Source organism: Astyanax mexicanus, chromosome 10 (genome assembly GCF_023375975.1).
Source record: "Astyanax mexicanus isolate ESR-SI-001 chromosome 10, AstMex3_surface, whole genome shotgun sequence".
Taxonomy (NCBI): domain Eukaryota; kingdom Metazoa; phylum Chordata; class Actinopteri; order Characiformes; family Acestrorhamphidae; genus Astyanax; species Astyanax mexicanus.
The window spans coordinates 47,140,503-47,160,007 of record NC_064417.1 but is presented as its reverse complement, the minus strand read 5'-3'; the positions used below and the strand labels follow the sequence as shown (position 1 = coordinate 47,160,007).

Sequence of the window (19,505 nt, the reverse complement as noted above, 5' to 3'; positions counted from 1 at the left end):
TTCCACCCTCAGCCTGACGTTTATGGGCAGATGCTCAAATCAGTGAGAGCAAGATGGTTTGGCTAAATCAACCAGTCATTTTGTAAAGGAAACCTTGAGAAATTTCAGGCTTGAAGGCGTTCGTGATCAGTATTTGCTTAATGTGTCAAGAATACAATCATGCAGTTTCCCAACAGATTAGTCGGCGCTTACGTTTTGGTATGTAGTGAATCACATAGTTGTAATGGCCAGAATAAAACTGAAGCTATGAAATGTGTACAGAGTAAATTGTATACTCTGTAGAGGGAAAGAAAGGTGACCCTTTTATGCTTCAAACACACAACAGTGGTAATTGCTTGCCATCATGTGGAGGTCTTATAAAGATGTATAATGCCTTCATTTTGACGACTGAAGCAACTGCTACATTAAATATGTCAAATTAGACAGCTGATTCCCAGACACACTAAACATCCTTCATTATAATCTGCCCCCCATAAGTGAAGATTGTCTATCATTCATGTCTGCCATTCAGAAAAGTGACATCTATTCCCACAGGTAGGCCACTATTTGATGCTCTAAGGAGTACCACTAAGTGCAACATGCAAGATGTTACTTAAAGTCCTGTCATTTAAAAGCAGGCCATGTTCCAAAGTTTCACTACATCTAAGAGTACCCTCATTTCTTTCCAAGTTACTTGAACAATTCCTAAAATTCTGTCCTAATTCTGAAGGGCCTCATGTTTATTATCCGAGATAAGGTTAATATCCACAAAAGGGCCATATATTAATCTATCACATCTGGGTCTCAAGACATACATAAATTCATGAACAAACTCAAAACAAGGTCGATATATATTTTGAAGAAAGCCCCTTGTGGTCAAAGGCCCGAGTAACCTTTTTCTTTTGGGAAAAAAAAGAAAAGGAAAAACAGTTAACATAGACACTTGTGATGTTGCGTGCTTCACATTCAAATAGTTTTAAAAAACAGTGGCCTAGATAGTCTGTTCAATTCTATGGTCACTGATTTTTCAGCACTTTCTCTTTTTTTAAGTACACTACAATAATTGGCTGCCCAAGGCACTATCCTCGACAATGAGAATTGTCCTCGTAAACTATGAATGAGCAGCATTATTGTAATAACCATCCCAGGCAGAAATTAGCATTTGTAATGTAAAAAAGGCCTGCACATTAGCCTAGCAGGGTCTTCAAATCACACTGAGCAATGCGATACGGACTAAACCTTTATATTGCCAGAAAGAGAAGCAATATTCATCCACTTATCCTTAAACTGATTCACGTCCAGTGAGGAATGTAGTCAACAAAGAAGTCAAAAGAAAACAAAACAACCTTCCAGCTACTCCCCTCCCACAGTGTAGTCATACTGGGCCACTTCCACAACAAATGGATCCGTCAAGAAGACATATGTCAGAAGTTCCCAAACTCATTCTTTATCTGCGCGCGCAAAGTTGACGGCAAAACACTGCTCCTACCAAACTCGTCAATAAACCAGAGACACGTGACTTAAATATGGAATAGCTGTACCGCTTCAGCAGCCAGTTAAAAGCTTACTGCGGCAAAATACGCCGTTTAGTTTAATGAGTTAGTTAATTACTTAATGGATTTCGTGTCGTCTATTAAAGACGCTCACGCCAGGCATGGACTGGCTATGGGTCATTAGCGTGGACGTAGGCCTACATCCGTTTTGTTCTCATAGATCTGAGTTTTAGGCACCAGAGCTATTACTTAAAAATATTTATTTCGGCAATAAACGTATATTTAAGAGATCATATTAGAACATACGCAAGTAAAAAGTAAAAATGTAGTAAAATACACTAAATATTATTTAAAAAAAAAACAGTTCATATTTTGAGGTGCACTGAAAAGCAAAGCTATTATTTGTTTAATAACATCACCAGCTCACCTGATGTAACATCATTAAACACCGATTTGGATGATAACTATTGGAAACGATTAATGAACTGTTATATATATGCGTACCACTTAGCAGCGCACATATAAATGGTAGTATACCTACCAGCGCAAGCTTAAATAAATGTTTATTAAAGGTAAGTGGGAATTAGCGAAAAAAGTAGCAGCGAGAAGCACCAAGTGCACAACTAAGCTGAGGCAAACTTTTGTAGGCTAAACATTTCCTGATCACTGTATGCTAATTTACATAGGTCTTCATAAAATTCAGATTGAGCAATTCTACCAGCCCTGTTTTCGCACAATTAACTGTGAATATTTCCATAGGTTTGCGGAATTCTCACTGGAAGATTATTTGATATTTCTCACGGCAACAATATTTTTTGAAAAAAAAAAAAAAATCTAAAATTGTATTACATTTTAATTTTGCACACAAGCACAGAGCAATAACCTCCAGTGTCTTTACTAATCGCCCCGGTCACTGTACCTGCCATTCACTTCAACCTGATTGATTTCTTAGGAATGTGACTATAGTCCACGATGCGAGACAGAAACAAACAGAGGGTAGTGAAGTCGCGCAAGTCTCGACTCCGACACCACTACAGCAGGCTTTCTTTAAGAATGCATTGAGTTTAATCACACCAGGCCTGATCAAAGAGAATAGAGACACTTTAATGAAATCTTGAATGCATAATTAATGATACAGTATATATACAGTGGAATTTTAATTAAACATTTTAATTCTTATGAGAGACTGGAAGAGAGACTGTAAATGCTATCCACCGAAAAGAAAGTATATTTATATATATTTAGCAATTTCACAAAAGTAGGAAATAGTGTCGACACATACAAAAGGAGAGCAGGGGTTTTGTGGTGCACTGGTGTCTATAAAACAAAAGGTTCTCCAGTCAAGTAGGCCAAGTCTCATCTCACCCACCGGGGGTTGATAACAAAAAAATATATATATATATATTTTTGAGTCTCTGCCAGAAAAATAAACTGGAGTCAGGCTTTAATGAACAAAAATACACAAAAATAATAAATAAATAAAAAATCGTTGGTAACATTCATTGAGTAGGCTTGAATAGCATTTGCACCACATTAGGCTATTAGCCATAGCAACACACTTGATTATGCGTCTCCTTAAAAACATCTCAGGACGTTCGTGTAAAATCCTCTTATACATACAAAAAGACGTGACCTTTTATATATCTGTCTGAATTCGTCAGTTTCATAAAATATTGTATTTTATGAACAGCAGAAACAGGGGAGCATGTATAGGCTATTTCTAACAACATTTCAAATTAAGTAAAGAGCAGAATAAGCACTCTAAGCTTCAGTTAAAAACATCAACACAGTTCAACAGTTCAACAACACGAATAACGGTCATGTACAACGGATAAAGCTCACAGCAATCAAATTGCACTATATGCTAATTAGCCAGCTGACATATAGGACACTTTGGCACCAAAGACCACGTCTATCCAGCTATCTAAAGCCGAAATGCTGTCATACATGTTGAATTCATGTCTAAATGACCTGGTCATGGCCATAACACCACCCCAGCCCACCCCCGCTGCTCATTCCCAAATTCCTCCTGTTGACCGAGCGCACGTCATACATTATTATTACATTGCTTGGACGAGAAAGTCTCCACACCACCATGGCACGTGTACCAACCGTTCACAAGACTCTTTTGGAAAGGTGAGTGTGGCGAGAAGGTCCTGTGGCTAGGGCCCAGAGTGGGGCTCGCTTGGCCACACGGGTACTGGCCAGTCTCGGTCCTGTAATTGCCTCGGTGGATCAGCAAAGGGTCCAGAAGGGACTGCGGCCTGTGCGCCGTGTAGTCCAAGCTGTTGTCAAACGAGTGATGGTAGCGGGACCTCAGGGCCGGCTCGCTCAGGGCCTCTGGGGACGGGGGCTCTTGAGGAGGGGCTGGTGGCAAGGAGGACGTGTCCTGCTGTTCGGTCACCTCGGGAGAGCCGGGCCTGCCGAGGTGCTCCCCATCCTCGCCCATTTTGCCAACGTAGGCCTTGCAGTGCAGTTTCATGTGTTTTCGCAGGGAGCTGGGGTGCGTGTAACATTTCTCGCAGCCTCTGACCTTGCACGTGTAGGGTTTATCACTGGAGTGCACGTGAGAGTGCTTCTTCCGGTCACTGCTGTTCGCGAACCTCCGAGTGCAGCCCTCAAACTCGCATTTAAACGGTTTTTCACCTAAACGGGGGGCAGAGGAGGAGACAAAATGACCTGCGGGTTACGGGTAATGGAGTCTGGGTTATAAGCCTTACACTCATCAGCTCATAAACCCACTGCGCTCTTGCAAATCGGGCCAAATTGATAGGGCTGTTGTTTTTTTTTTTTTTTTGAGAACAAAACCCAATTGGAAACCTGGCCCACATGCAGCATCCAACAAGTCAGAAGTCAGGTGAACGGAGAGTGTATAGGTGCTTCTCTCAGGGTCTATTGAGCAAGTGGGGTAACTAGAGTACTGTTCCGCAAAGTTTTAGAACCAAAACAAAGCCTTTTCCTCTTTAGTGCGTTTCAAGATCCATCTCGGCTGTATTTGTGCAATCTTAAAAACAAACTAAAATATACTTAGACATTACACAGTGGGCCCTCGTTAGGCCCAGATATTCTTGACTGGCCTAAACGTATTGATTTAATTGTTTATTTGTTCTCTTCTCAGTTGTCAACAAGTTAAACATATTTAAACTGCACAGTTCTAAATGCAAAAATTCATTTCCATTGCTATAACTTCACACACCGACATTTATGCCCCAATATAATTTAACGTCAGTAATAAACGTCAGTGGTGGGCCTACATTGTCTCACTCCAATTCCTCGCTCCGTCACTACATTCGGTTATATATTATTAGTTGAACAGCAGTTATGCTGTAAAAATCACTAACTAAAATATTGTACGTGCTAACAAGCCATTGAACTGATTTTATTTGATTCAAATAGAAAAATCACCTAAATCAACATAAACAAATTATTTTGCTTGTTACTACATGACATAATTCATAATTCCTTCATATTAAACTAAAGTGCCATTTTGCTGAATAATTTGCAGCACCGGCTGAATAATAAGTCCTAAGATGAATAATAAACCTGCCGTTTGAGAGGTTTGAGGGTTGTGTTTCAAACGTTTGAAAGTTTGCTGCAGTGTTTCACGCTGTTTCACGCTCTGAAAGGAACACAGCAGTCTACTAAATGGCACTCCTCCAGTTCTACACAAATGAGAATGCCTTTGTAGACTTCATGTTTTTGTTATTTTCCTATAAAGTCTATAAATCACTCTAAATATCACAATGAAGAAGGCTCGGTTATTATTCAGCAAAAGGTTATTATTTTTAGGAATGACATGACGTCAGTTCTACCCGAGGCCCGAGTGCTCGCTGAGTCGGGAGCGCGCAGCCCGCGGGAGCGCGCAGCGGTTCCTGCTGCAGCGTCAACGATACGTCACAGCTCTCCGGTGTCCCGCGCTTTATTTATTTATTTCGCTGCATGAATGAGAGGCACCCAAACAACTGCCCCGGAGAACTTCCCTCCTCTCTCCACCGCAACTGATCTACTGCGTTAATCAAAACCGAGAGCCGCTATCCTGAGCTGTCAGGTGACACAACACTCTAGGGAACCTATTCCATAGCAACACTGATTTATTACACCACACTCCCTCCTGGTTTGAGCTTAAGGTTGGTTTGTAGTAAAGGAGGACAACGCAGCTGGGCGGGAAAAAAGTGCTGAGTACATTTTTTTTGTTGGCGTGAGTCAAGCAATTACAAAGCTAATTGCAAAAGAGAATCTGCTTCTGTATGTTTGGACATTAAATGTTTTAACAACAGTTCCAAAATAATCAAAACTAATACAGTTTTTCCTAAAATGACAGAAGTTTTCAAACACAGTGCACCAATAACCCAATAAATTTTTAGCAATAAAAAAAAATCCGTCATTTGATAATTTTATTTTAACACTTTTCTATTAGACAATACACAAGCTCGGTAAAAAATCGCTTACACAATGGAATGCATTATTATTATTATTATTATTATTATTATTATTATTATTATTATTATTATTATTATTATCAGACCAACCTGTATGTGTTCTCTTGTGAATCTTGAGGTTCTCGGACCGGGCGAAAACTTTCTCACATCCATGGAACGGGCAGGGGAAGGGCTTTTCCCCCGTGTGCACTCTGACGTGGTTGACCAGCTTGTACTTGGCTTTGAACGGCTTTCTGTCTCGTGGACAGTTCTCCCAGTGGCACACATATTCGGAGTGCTCTGGTCCCCCGACGTGCTCGATCGTCACATGCGTGACAAGTTCGTACATGGTCCCAAAGGTCCTGGCACATGGCGGCTTGCCAGCACCTTCTTGGCCGTCCCGCCACTTGCACACCAGCTCGTGCGCGAGGTTCTGCCTGGAGCACCTGAGGAACGCGTCACCCCCGCCCCGCTGCATGGCCATGTTCAGCGGCTTGTAGAGCCCCAAGAACTGGGTGACCAGCTGTTGGCCGTTGGCCCGAGGGCCGCCGCCGTGCGCCTGGCCATACGGATGCGCCCTCGAGAGAATCTCTCCTGGAAGACCCAACATGACTTGGCTGCTGAGGTCTCGGGCGGCGTCAGCCGCGGCGGAGCTATGGGCCTGCTCTTGGTACGTGGCGAAGAACGCGTGGCTCCTGCCATCTCTGTAGCCGTGGAGGTCACGGTACCTTCCAATCGCGCCATGTTGGTTGGCTCTTGGCGCCAGTTGCTCGGCCACGGGTGGCATGCCCGTTCCTGACAGATTTGTCCCAATGATAATGCCCCTAGGACTGGCTTCTAAGCGGTGGCTCGTGTATCCAGGGTCTGCAAAGTGGGGGGCCGAATGGTCAACATAAGCAGTGGCCCTCGTCTCGGGGTAGTCTCGCAGATTGTGCGAGGGGCAGAGTTTTAAGGAAGTGCCAGTGGGGTGCCCCATGTGCTCCCCTGCCAAAGGTGGCAGCACCACACTGGGTTCAGTATTGCTCTCCCCAGGGTTGACGCAAGAAAGAGGGCAGCCACTAAACCTCGACAGGCTTGTCATTGTTATTTGTGGTAAGTTTGGCTGTGGGTCTGCAAAATCAACCGAACCTTTTCACGCTCGAGCTTTTTTCCCCTACAAGACCGTGTCCCCCATTGGCCCCTGCCCAGCCCGTGTATCATCTGCACGTGCAGCGCTCGGCCGTGAACCTCGCGGACGCACGAATCGGACCCGAGTTCGTTAGAGCCGGTGCGAGTCCCATGCCGTTCACTTTGCCCTCTTGATTTGTGGCAATAACCGTGGTAGTAAAATGCTCCGAACCAGGCCAGGCTGCAATATAAAAGCACAGCAGGCAAACCTGGGTTTAAAAAAAGGGCGCTTGGGGATTGGTTGGAATGCCCGGTGATTGACAGCGACTGGGTTTGTTTTAAAAGGGACACGCAGGCGTTCACCACACGACTCCGTTTTCAAATCTCGCAGTGAAAATGCTTTGATATGTGCCGCTTATGCGCTGCCAAATATCGCCGCCTCTTTGACTTCAAGGCGTCAGATTACAACTTGCAAAATATCTCATGGTAGAGCATCTACTCCACACTCGCCTCGTCGAAGGAGGAGAATGCAGGAAGGTTTTTCTTACTATACAGTCCGAAAAGAAACGAGAAGATCCAGCAAACGAGCTGCCAAATCGGCACAAGCAGGCGAAATCAAAATGGGCAGTGTTTATTCACTTTGTACATCCAGACTGCTCAGATATATCCTCATATGTGCATCCAAGTCTCAAGAGTTCAGGGAGAAAAGACCAAAAAATATTATTTCCATTCCGCGATGTGTGGTTTGGCAGCAGCACACCTAAAATAATCATTTCATTTCTTCAACAGACATTTTTTGACAAAGGCAAACTACGCTTGGCACGATTTCAACACAACCGACAGCACAATGACACTGTCATTTTACTTCCAAGTGCTTCTTAGCCATAGGGTAGCCACTACCAAGACTCTAATGGAGTCCGTTTGGACATGTAGACTTGGCTATTTTTCAAATGCAACACAAATGGGACGTTACTAAAATGCGAATTGGCACTCTAAAGACCCACTGAGAAATATGGGCAAAACATCATCCTAATTAATTATATTTTCGCTTTAAGGTGGGCTAGTTTCACGCCACAGAAAAAATAGGATTTTACATAAGAAAGCGTGGCCTAATTCTCCATTTCATTACGTTACAGGGTTTACAGTAACATTAAAACTTTACTAATACATTTCGTATCAGGAAAATTCCTCTTCGTAACAATAAGGCTACTAATAATTGTTGCATCACATATAACCGTTTTTATTATTTTTAAATATTTTAACCAACCATCATATATTTATATATCTAATTATCTAATGTTTATACAGTTAAAATTATACAGATGTCTAGTGGATTTTACTGGGTTTCTCAATTTAATCTCGCGGCTTTCATCTGATCAATTGTATTTCAAAACGAAAAACGAACCACATTAGCAGATTTAATATTTTATTTTTTATTTTTATTTGGCCTAACCACTGTACGCTTATTCACAGTCTTTGCCCCGCCAACATCCCCTCCCCTCCCTCTGCACTTATACTTTGTGTAAATGCAGATAAAAATGATTACAGTCTATAATTGCTCATAATCAAACACAGTTCATCTCAGGACAGGGAGATTTACTTCTGGTTGTTTAATGAAGCAGTTTAAAAACCCCGGCAAGTAAAGCAATTACTAAGCAATTAATAAGCTGTTGATAATTAAAACAGTGACTGGACGTTTTGGAGCTACTTTGCAATAGAATATTACAGAATATTAATTTACAATCTTTGATTTCAGGATATGCAACTTTCGTTTTAAAAAGAATACAAAACGTACACGATGAAGTATTCAACTATTCCATGTTAAACATTCGTTTTTCTTTTAACTTAAGAAAGAGATTTTGCATGCTAAAAAAATATTTTTAAGTAACTAAATTCAATTTAATTTAATTATTTTTTTAAATAAGAGGTTTGGGGTGCATAATCATAAAAAAATGCCCTTTTACTGGAAAAAAATATTTTGCTTATTTTTTTAATGAACGTTATTACATTACATATATTACACATAAATAATTACAATAAAAATGTGTTTGTAAAAATGGTTTGTGAAAATAAAAGTTTTCTTTTTAAACAACCGCTACTTCCTAGGTCACAGATTATCCAAAATGTATTTGGCGTCAAAATGAAATACTACTGTATATATTATACTGTATTACTACTGTATGTAGCATGCTTTTTAATTTTTTTTTTTTTTTTCATAAAGAAAGAGATAACATGCAATCTTGAACATGAAGATCCTTCAATCACAACATCTGGGGAAAATGCAAGAGAAAATTATATATATATATATATATATATATATATATATATATATATATATATATATGGACCTTACATTTCACATGTATTGAGTCATGACAGTAGTACTACAAACGCTAGACCTAGGGGTTAATCTAACATCAGCCCCTGCAATATGGCTGCAATCAACAAAATCTGAGAGAACTGGCTGTGATAGTGTTGCTCCATCACTGCATCCAAACACTGTACAGCACAACACTGTTGAGTCAACTGCAAACGATTCTTTCTGATTTTTACACTCAAGACAGTCTGGAAACTTCTTCATTGTGTGGTGTTTTTTTTCATCTTCTTCAGTTCTTCCATACTAGGAAAAAAAGAAAATGACATTTGTGCTCAAAATTTGTGCAATCCAAAATATTATATTAGACTTTACACAATCTGCTTCAAATCCTGCTTCATTCAAATCCTTGTATAATAGCTTTCAGTTGCTTTGAGTAAATTTGGCCTATTTGTAAGTTTGCATTTACATTTATTACATGTATACCTGTGTATTTTATATAGGAAGTTTAATGACAGAAAATGAGACGATACAGTACTTTAAGTTTTCCGCATAGTAAAACTCACTGCCACCATAACCAACATACACATTACATAAGCATGAGCAAAGATTCTTGCTTTTTACAAAATAAATAAGAAATAGAGAGCAAAAAAAAAGCATGAGTAATTTTACGAATGCTCTCATTCACAACATAACACTACCATGAGCGTATGTGGCTGCAAACTTAAATCTGTGCACCTAATGAATTTACAAAAAATAATTTACGAGTTCAAAAATATTGTTTTGAAGAGCCTTATGATCAAAAACTTGCTTTTGTAAAATAAACAAAGCTTCTGCTCTTTTTCCACTGCAGTGACATTCAGTTTCTATCACTTATCATATTGATCAGCTATGTACTATAAGTGCAGGCAATGACTGCTTTACTATGCCTACAGAAGTCAAAGGTGTGTGTGTTGTGTGTGTAGGGGGAAAACTGAGGGTCACATTTTGTTATGACAATTAGATTATCTTGATAATATTTTTTACCGATTATACACACCAACATGAAAAATCAAAATGTAAAATAAAAAAAATATAATAAAATACGTAGCTTAAACATGTAATATGTATTTATATTTTAAAGTAAGATAAACCCGTAAGAGGGACACATGTTTTAAAAAAAAACACATTCATTTACAGATATGCACTACATATGCTTTCATATGTTTGTTTCCTTAGTTTGTTCTTTGATCTGCTCTCTGAATGAATTGCCTGTAAATTTAGAAATGAAATAAAGTAAATTAAAAACAATTTAAATACTTTTTGCTAACCAACAAGTTAATTAACATGCAAAACATAGATAATTATACAATATGGTTCATCTGGTATAAATTAAGTATGCAGTCTTAAATTTTCCCTACTAAAATCGTTTAACCTGCTAGACGTTTGTGTCTGGTAACTACTGAGTTAACGCTAAGGAGAAAATTTCACTGAAGAACGAAAGGCCTGCACTGCTATTTATAAGTAGGGCTAATAAAATCAAGACAGACACAAGAGTAAGAAAGGTAGAAAGGTCTGTGACAAACTCTTGGAGATGTATTTCAGTAAACTGGGAGGATATGTACAGCATGTTAGTAGTGTTAACTCAAAAAAAAAGTTACAGGGTATTTATGAATAAACACACACTCAGGAGGGCCAATCTGAACCAAAATACCCAAATTGCAGCAAAATGCAGGAAAATGTAAACTAGAACTTGAATTTGACATAATTACGTTTGTTGACTAGGCTGAGGAGGTTATATTAGTACAACAATTTCCTAATAAGCTGACTTTTCATGCGCATGCCCATAAATATGCCCACAAGGATGGAGGTGGGCGAGATATGGTCAATGTAATGGCCAGTGCAGTTATGTTACTATGTGCCTTTAAATTCCAATGAAAAACAATTACTACTACTACTACAACTACTACTACTACTACTACTACTACTAATAATAATAATAATAATAATAATAATAATAATAATAATAATCATCATTTATATTTTTTATCAAGATTTTACTTTATATTTATATATTTTTCGATATTGTTATTTATTGCATTATGACTTACTGCTACTTACTTAATATTATTGCTACTAATAATTAATTACAGATATTTAATTACAAATTTGCCATTTTGTGAAAATTAAACATTACTATTCAAACACCGAAAACACACTAACACTAGTACAGATAAGTATTAATAAACTCTTTGTCTAGCTCACAATTAACTTATATGGGGTCTTTGACAGAATCTTCACTTTAATAAAAAAAAACCCTATACATGACGGTAGAGACAGAAGCCTATATATATATATAAAAATGTGAATAAGAAAAGTTACTTGCTGTCACTTAAAAAACGCACCATGAGAGAGAGAACGAGAGAGAGAGAGAGAGAGAGAGAGAGAGAGAGAGAGAGAGAGAGAGAATGGAGATAGTAAGTGAGAGAGAAAGAGGAGGGGTTTGGGGGAGATAGATGGTACTGAGCTGAAGGAGTGTATCTCTGTTATGTTAGCGTACCCCTTTAAGTCTTACACTTTTTTTTCTCGGTGTGAATTTTATCAAACGCAACGGCACTTACCTTTCATCTACCTAACCTTCTACTCAGTCTAAACCCTAATCTACCAACTCACCAGCCGTGTTTGTGTTTACACTCTTAGAGACACGTAAAGTGATCATTCTCTTTTCCAAAGGAACCTTTGGGTTCTGTTTTATTTTCTGATTTTAGAGCAATGTTTCATAATACCTGGAGACTGTCGTCCACTTCTGTACTCCTTCTCCAAAAGTACTAATACACACAAATACACACACACAGACACACACACATACACACACACACCTCCTGGTTAACTACACGTTCTTAACGCACAAAAAAAAACAGCAGAAACACTCACCTTCAGAGCATTTTTGGGCTACAGTATTTGGTGCGTGCGGACGGATGAAGGGCTACAGCGGAGTGAGGAGTGATTTGAGGGAGATTTTTTTTGCTCGGTTCAGGTTAGTGAAGGCGCTGAATTAAGGGGGAGAGCGTGTGAAAGTCTCGTCGTTCTAAAGCGCTGCTTGAAGCGCAGCGCGTCTCTGAACTTGATCAGATTTTCTGTGTCCTGCAGCGAGTCAGCGGCAAGCCCGAGTAACGCGCTCAATAGCTCGGGCTTTTGGCAAAGGCGAGGGAAAAAAGAGTGCTCCGACAATATTACAATTACTGCCATTTTTCTTTCCGTCCTTTATTCCTCAGTCCTACTCCCTGTAATGCTTTACAAACCGCAGCCTTTCCCAAAGGCTTGAGACAGAACCAATACGGAACGGTGCCAGAAGAACCGTTTTAGGCAAATTTTTCATACGAGATGGGGAGATAAACCTAGTTTAACTGCATTTTTAGGTATAGGAGTGTCTCAGGCAAACAAATTAAAAGTTTTCGCAAAAATATAGTTTTAGTTGTGACTGTTCAAATCCATATTTAAATTCAATTTATAAAAACATTTATTTTATATATTTATTTATTTGACAGCTTATGAACGGCTGGGATGTATTTGGCTGTTGATACTTACCACTTAATATGACCTATGCTTTATATGTAAAAAATACACACTGTTTATCAGAAAAGATACAGAAAAGGCAGGTCGTATTAAAAGGTGTTGTATTGCATGAAAACGGTTTGTTTATTTATTTATTCAATTTATTTTATTATACCGAGCCCTGAGACCAAAAGTGAGCAAAAACAGTGCGCGGGACTCCGTGGGAAATGTGTTTCTGTAACTTTTTTGGGGTGCAGCTGTCGTGCTGAGGGCGGCACATCCACAAGGATCCCAAAACGCGTCCCTGCCGCCTCACCTGCACAATAATGCCAGCGCTGACCAATCAAAGTGACCCGCTGAGGCGAACTGCCATTTTCAATCGCGAACGCTGCCAATCATTTTCCACCCAGCCAATTACCTCCTCGAAGCTGTGTCACGTGACGCGGAGGGAGCAGGGCCTCCATTGGTCGGCGCGGACCTGCCTCCCGAGCTCATTTATGTGCAAGGAGTGAGTGATTGACTTTATCAGTCCAAGGACATCATTCGCGCGGAGAGGGGGGGAAGTTTGATCCTCGTTCTCACGGATCCCACTAACGGGAGTTTACTCTCCCCCGCTCGCTGAGCCCGGGACTACTCCTCTACGCTCGAAACTTTTTTTTCGCCCTTTTTCTTTTCAGTTCAGATTCAGAGCTCCACGCTCCGCGTTCAGACTGAATCCCGTTGTTTTTTTTTTTTTTTTCCTCGCACGCATTTGTTGAACTTCACTCCGCTAACCTGGGGTTTCAAGTCTCTTTCCTCCTCCTCCTCCTTCTCCTCTTTCTCCTTCCTTTGCTTTTTTCGCTCGAGCCCGAATGACTATGCTCCTCGATAGCGGTCCGCAGTTCCCGTCATTAGGAGTCGGGGGCTTCGGCGCGCCGCGACATCATGAGCTGGGTAACCGCGACCCCGGCCTGGGGCTGGGCCCCTTCGGGGACTCCTCGGCGCATTCGGCGGCGTTTAAAATCAGCCCCGTCGCACACGACATCGCCTCGAGCCAGACGTCCGCGTTCACGCCGCAGGCAGGAGGCTACGCGGCCGCGCTCGGACACCACCACCACCATCACCACCACCCCGGCAGTCAGGTGGGCTCTTACGGCGGAGCCGCCGCCTTCAACTCCACACGGGACTTGTTCTTTAGGAATCGGGGCGCAGGCATCGGTGAGACGGCGGCGGCCACAAGCGCGCAGCACGGGATCTTCGCCGCGTCCGCCGGCAGCCTACACGCGCCGCCCGGCATCTCGGACAACGCCAGCCATCTGCTCTTTTCGGGACTTCACGAGCAGAGCGTGGGCCACGCGTCGCCCGGCGGACACGTTGTAAACGGACAAATGCACTTGGGCTTGCGCCCGGGAGACCTCTTCGGGCGGCCTGACCCGTACCGGCCAGTGGCGAGCCCGCGCGCCGACCCATACGGTACGGCGCCGCTGCACAACTACAACCACGCTATCAACGTGGGCATGAACGTGCCCGCGCACCATGGCCCGGGCGCCTTTTTCCGCTACATGAGGCAGCCCATAAAGCAAGAGCTCTCCTGCAAATGGATAGACGAGAACCAGCTAAATAGGCCCAAAAAGACGTGCGACAGGACTTTCAGCACCATGCACGAAATGGTCACACACGTGTCTATGGAGCACGTCGGCGGTCCTGAGCAGAGCAACCACATCTGCTACTGGGAGGACTGCCCGCGAGAGGGGAAATCATTTAAGGCCAAATACAAACTCGTCAACCACATCCGAGTACACACTGGAGAGAAACCTTTCCCCTGTCCGTTCCCGGGCTGCGGGAAAATATTCGCGAGGTCGGAGAATCTGAAAATACACAAGAGAACTCATACAGGTAGGTTTACTTTTATTTTGCTGCTTGATTCTTCTGCTTGGTGTAGATTTTTGCAGTTGCATTTGTAAATACGCGAGGGTGTAAATTAAGTGGGAGACTGAGCTAAACACTAGGGCCTTCCAGGCCGCATGTTTTCGTCTTGAGAAGCTCAGCAAAAGGCTTTGATTAAATGTTTTTAAAAGTGGTCGCAAATGTGTTTGTGTAGTGAAGAAGTGAAAATAAAACGCATAATTGTGGTTTATTTACCGTTTCAAACAAGTTGGTGAAGCATTGTTTTCTTTTTTATATTTTATCTTTTTAACGGCTTTCTACTACTTCCATTTGGACCTTGACGTCTGGGGTTTAAAGTTGTTAACTGAATGTGCCGTTGCTTGGTTAGCTGTGTGTGTTAGCTGTCATGACAAGAATGCAAAATGTTTGTGTGGAAGTGTGAAGTGGGCAAATTACATTTTAGTCTGATGGCCCCTTGATGGATCTGTGTGGAAATCGATGACCCGTTACTTCTGAGAATCACACGCAATGTAAAGCAAGCTGTTGGAAATGGCTACAGTTTGGCAATTATGTTGTTGTGGAGGCTTGCTTTTCGTCTCGCTATGAGTGAACAGTGTAAATGTTGTGAACGGAAAAGTTATTGAAGATTTAAATTCTACTGCTTAAGAAGTTTTAAAATAAATAGCGAAAACAAACAGACTTTCTTTTGCCACCTAAGGTGCAGAGAAAGTTTCGCTCTGTAGTAGCAGCCTGTTGAAACAATTACTTATTACATAACGGGATGCAGCCTCGCCGACAGCCTGTTGATGGATGCATGCTTTTAAACCTTGCCTCGTGTTTGGTTTTCTGTTTTTAGGCGAAAAGCCATTCAAGTGCGAGTTCGACGGCTGCGACCGGCGCTTTGCAAACAGCAGCGACAGGAAAAAGCACATGCACGTGCACACGTCCGACAAGCCATACATCTGCAAAGTATGCGACAAGTCCTACACTCATCCAAGCTCTCTCAGGAAACACATGAAGGTAATTACACCTGGTAATACTGCTACACACCTACTCACAATCTCCACTACAACTACAAGGGAACCACTCAAAAAACAATCCATGAAAAAACACTGGTTAGGGGTTCTCACGTTCTTTATGATGGGAAAATAATATCAGCATATTATCAGCATGGATAGTTTTCCAATTTTAAATATGAAGCAGATCTGGACGTTGAACAGATATATGTAAGTTAGCTGTAGCTTATTTGATTGACATGTCACACCCAGAACTAGGTTGTATCTAAAATGGCGTGCACTTTAGTGTAGAAGCTTTTGCTATTGTCCTCACCCTTAACCTGTTTTCAACTTTTTTTTATTTACAAACAGGTACACGAGTCTCAAGGCTCAGAATCGTCTCCAGCCGCCAGCTCGGGCTACGAGTCCTCCACGCCGCCGGTCCTGGTGTCGGCCAGTACGGAGGACCCCACCAAAACCCCCCCGTCAGCCGTGCAGAGTGCAGCAGCACACAGCGAAGGACTGGCTCCCAACTTCAACGAATGGTACGTTTGAAGCTAGGAGCAGAACTGTCATTGCGGACCAAAAGGTTCAAGGAACCTTAAAAAAATAAACAGCAACAACAGCAACAAGCATTCACACCATGGTGAACAAAATGGCAATGGAAGAACGTGAAGAGAGATGAGAGTTCGCCAGCAGGCCTCGTCCATTCTCAGGATTCCTAAATTTGACTTTTATTCCGAGCGCGAGGAAAGGAAAAAATAAACATAAATAATAACAAATACACTTTCTAAGAAATAAATAAAAATGGTTTCCGTTTTACTTTTCAGATTTCAGATGATTATTTTATTTTTCATTTTATGTATTTTCTCAAAAGTTTATTTAAAAAATAAAGGGAAAAAAGGAATATTTCACGGTGTTTTTATATGGGTGGCGCCCAAGTCACCTCTGGATTGATTGTTATAACTTCGAACAGTCTTAAGAAACGTGCCAAAGTCTTTCTTTGTCTTTAACTTGAACAACAACGTCAGAAAAAAAAACAGAATAATAAATCATAAATAAGTATATAGCCTACTCGTGAATGTACTTTTCCTTGTTTGATGGAGTCGAATCTGTTGTCCACGTCCGTTACTTTTGAGATGGAGAAATGTGGTAGTAGGTTACGATTGTTACCTTTGAATATAACGTTGCCTTTTGTTAATAACGATGTAAATACATATCCATGATGCCATATTTATCGATTTGTAATTTAATTATCGGCCAGAGAGTCGAATCTTAAATGATATTTATGGAACAAAAATGTTTTCTAACAAGATTGTACAGTTTTGAGTCAGAATAACCAGCTTAACATTGAAAGAAGGTCATCAACTCTAAAAGCTTCCTTGACGCGATTGTATCTCTCTTTTTTAACCAATAAGTGTGTCTTATCTGGATCACAAAAATATCACCTATGAAATATAATGGATTGACATTTGTTTCTAAAGGTTAGAGTATTGTAGAGGTTATTTGAGGTCTTTAAGCTCTTAAGGACATTGATCCACGTAACAAACACAGAGAAATTAGCTATATGAAGCGGTGCTGTCGGCGTATTCCTGATTTTGATCCAAAACGATATTTTTTTCTGTATTTCTGTTTTTTTTTTATTTACTCTTAGCAGAGGGTAGAACTACTTTTCTATAAGCAGCTATTTAGATATACAATTCGAGAGGCCCATTAGCCAGCATCTGACTCCTCGATTCAGATTCTCACGTGTGTTATGCAAGAGCATATAGCTTTCATCCATGAACTTTTAACTCGTGTGATAGTGTTTAAGAAACACCGAGTCAGTATGGTACTCCATTTTTGATGGTTCCAGTACTGTCTTTGTGGATGCAAGTATGTGTTTTTAATGTTTTCCAACCCAGAACAATGGACTGTCACAACACAGTAATCTCAAATAAAACTTTTTTTTGTCTGTCAGTTTGCATTGTTTTAAATGTAGTTCCTATGTGAATATAAGAGTGTTATTCGTCATGAGTACTGTGGTGTTACATATAGAAGAGTCTGATAAAACATCTGCGTGTTTTTATGTGGAAGACATATGGAGATGAATTATGTGTGTGGACGGAATTCCAGTCTTCAGAGTAACAGAAATATGTTTCGTGAGGGGAAGGGTTTTTTTTTGTTTACTGACAAAAAGAGTTACAGCATTGCATTGTAACATATTTTTAAGAATGGAAGATTATGCATTCACAGATTTATTGTGCTTACGATTTCAGACCACCAGCACTACTTTTGAAAAAAAAAAAAACATAATAATGTAAAAAAAAAATACAGTACCTCGCAAGCAACAGTGATGATATATTAAATACTTTTATTTAAATAATTTAACGAATATATGTTTTATAAGCTATTTTCTATACCTTAATTTAAAACAAAGAAACGTTTATTTCTGCCACCCTCAATGTATCATAAGCCGTGGACTCAGATGGTAATCTGATGTGCAAGAGCAGTTGAATGTGATGTTGTAACACTTTCTGGGACAAAAATGGGTCACGCAGCAAGTTATTCCTGAAAAGCAGAGGTTTCAATGATGAACTGTGTCACTGTGCCACATTGGAGCTGAAGGACTGCTTCGTCTAAGCGAGCCTATTCGACATTTTAGCAAAGCAGAAACCATGTCATTTTTCAAAGTAGGCATATTGTTTGTCGGTTTGTTTGTTTTTAACAAACTATTTATGATGAAATGTGAACTTAAGTTTTGACTGAAATTAAAAAAGTTACGAAATGTGACCAACGGAGACCCGAATTCATCTCTTCTTTTTCTGAATTGTCCTCCTCTGACCGTGGCAGTGCATCACACCGTAGCTTCTACTACGAATCACTTACACAACTTGAACTTGACAGTGAGTAAGACGCCATTTTAGCATCTTGTCTCTTAAAGGGACGGACAAAGTTGTAGTGTGTGTGAATCCTGTGGAGCATAGTTTCCACTTTTACCTCAGGAGTAACTGAGAAGTGTGGAATTCACAGGCTAATTGAGATTTTAGCAAGTTAGCATGTTCAGCGCCGCTGTATCCTGTGAGGGGAGACAGGCTAAACTATCAGTCTAACAGCACAGCAGTAAAGAGAAGGCAACTTTAGGAGTAGTCTTCTGAGAGTGCCCTGATGTTACAGACATGGATTAAAAGAGCTTGTCTGAGCACTATACAAATGCTGACTCGAGGAATTGAATTTTAAAACCTAGCATATTGTTTTTTCTTTATTTCTTTCTTTGGTATGGACCCTGTTTAATTAGTTGCATAGCTACTATATAACTCAGTCAAGCTCTACTTAAGATTAATTAAAAACAATAAAACATATATATATATATATATATATATATATATATATATATATATATATATATATATATATATATATATATATATGTATTTATGTATATATATAAGAAAGAAAGAAACCCCGTGCAGGACCGGCACCATTCTGATAAAACTGAACAATTATTTATATAAAATATTTATAATGTTGATTACATATGAAGACTAAAATTAGTCGGCAACTGCGCTTGTTTTTTTGTGGGAATTTGAAGCAGTTATGCTGTGCAGTGTTTAGGCGCCATCTCCTCAGACCCCACCCCCACCTTCGAATATAAACAGTTTTAAGAATTCATTTAAACCGCATCCTCTCTCTCTCTCTCTCTCTCTCTCTCTCTCTCTCTCTAGCTCTCTCTTACTCCGTCTGTGTCTCTCTGCGCAGGCGCAGTCTTTTATTTCTCCGCATCATTTTTTTCTGTCCTCAGCCGATCTCCAAACGGCGT

The 19,505-nt window shown here is 40.5% G+C and overlaps 2 protein-coding genes and 1 long non-coding RNA gene across 3 annotated transcripts; 1 reads left to right on the top strand and 2 right to left on the bottom strand.

Annotated features, from left to right (window-relative positions):
- Positions 1–2,555: 2,555 nt before the first annotated feature.
- zic6 (zic family member 6) lies at positions 2,556–8,245 on the bottom strand. The gene is made up of 2 exons (XM_007237508.4): positions 6,002–8,245; positions 2,556–4,118 (listed from the first exon to the last, which is right to left on the bottom strand). The coding sequence occupies exons 1-2, from the start codon at positions 6,969–6,971 to the stop codon at positions 3,520–3,522; spliced, it is 1,569 nt and encodes a 522-aa protein (XP_007237570.3). The 5' UTR covers positions 6,972–8,245; the 3' UTR covers positions 2,556–3,519.
- A 347-nt stretch (positions 8,246–8,592) lies between these two features.
- LOC125804709 (uncharacterized) lies at positions 8,593–13,053 on the bottom strand. The gene is made up of 2 exons (XR_007440870.1): positions 12,225–13,053; positions 8,593–9,617 (listed from the first exon to the last, which is right to left on the bottom strand). It is a non-coding gene; the product is annotated as an uncharacterized LOC125804709 (long non-coding RNA).
- A 289-nt stretch (positions 13,054–13,342) lies between these two features.
- Positions 13,343–18,494, top strand: zic3 (zic family member 3 heterotaxy 1 (odd-paired homolog, Drosophila)). Its single transcript, XM_007237509.4, has 3 exons — positions 13,343–14,720; positions 15,568–15,731; positions 16,079–18,494. The coding sequence occupies exons 1-3, from the start codon at positions 13,697–13,699 to the stop codon at positions 16,259–16,261; spliced, it is 1,371 nt and encodes a 456-aa protein (XP_007237571.2). The 5' UTR covers positions 13,343–13,696; the 3' UTR covers positions 16,262–18,494.
- The last annotated feature ends 1,011 nt before the right edge of the window (positions 18,495–19,505 follow it).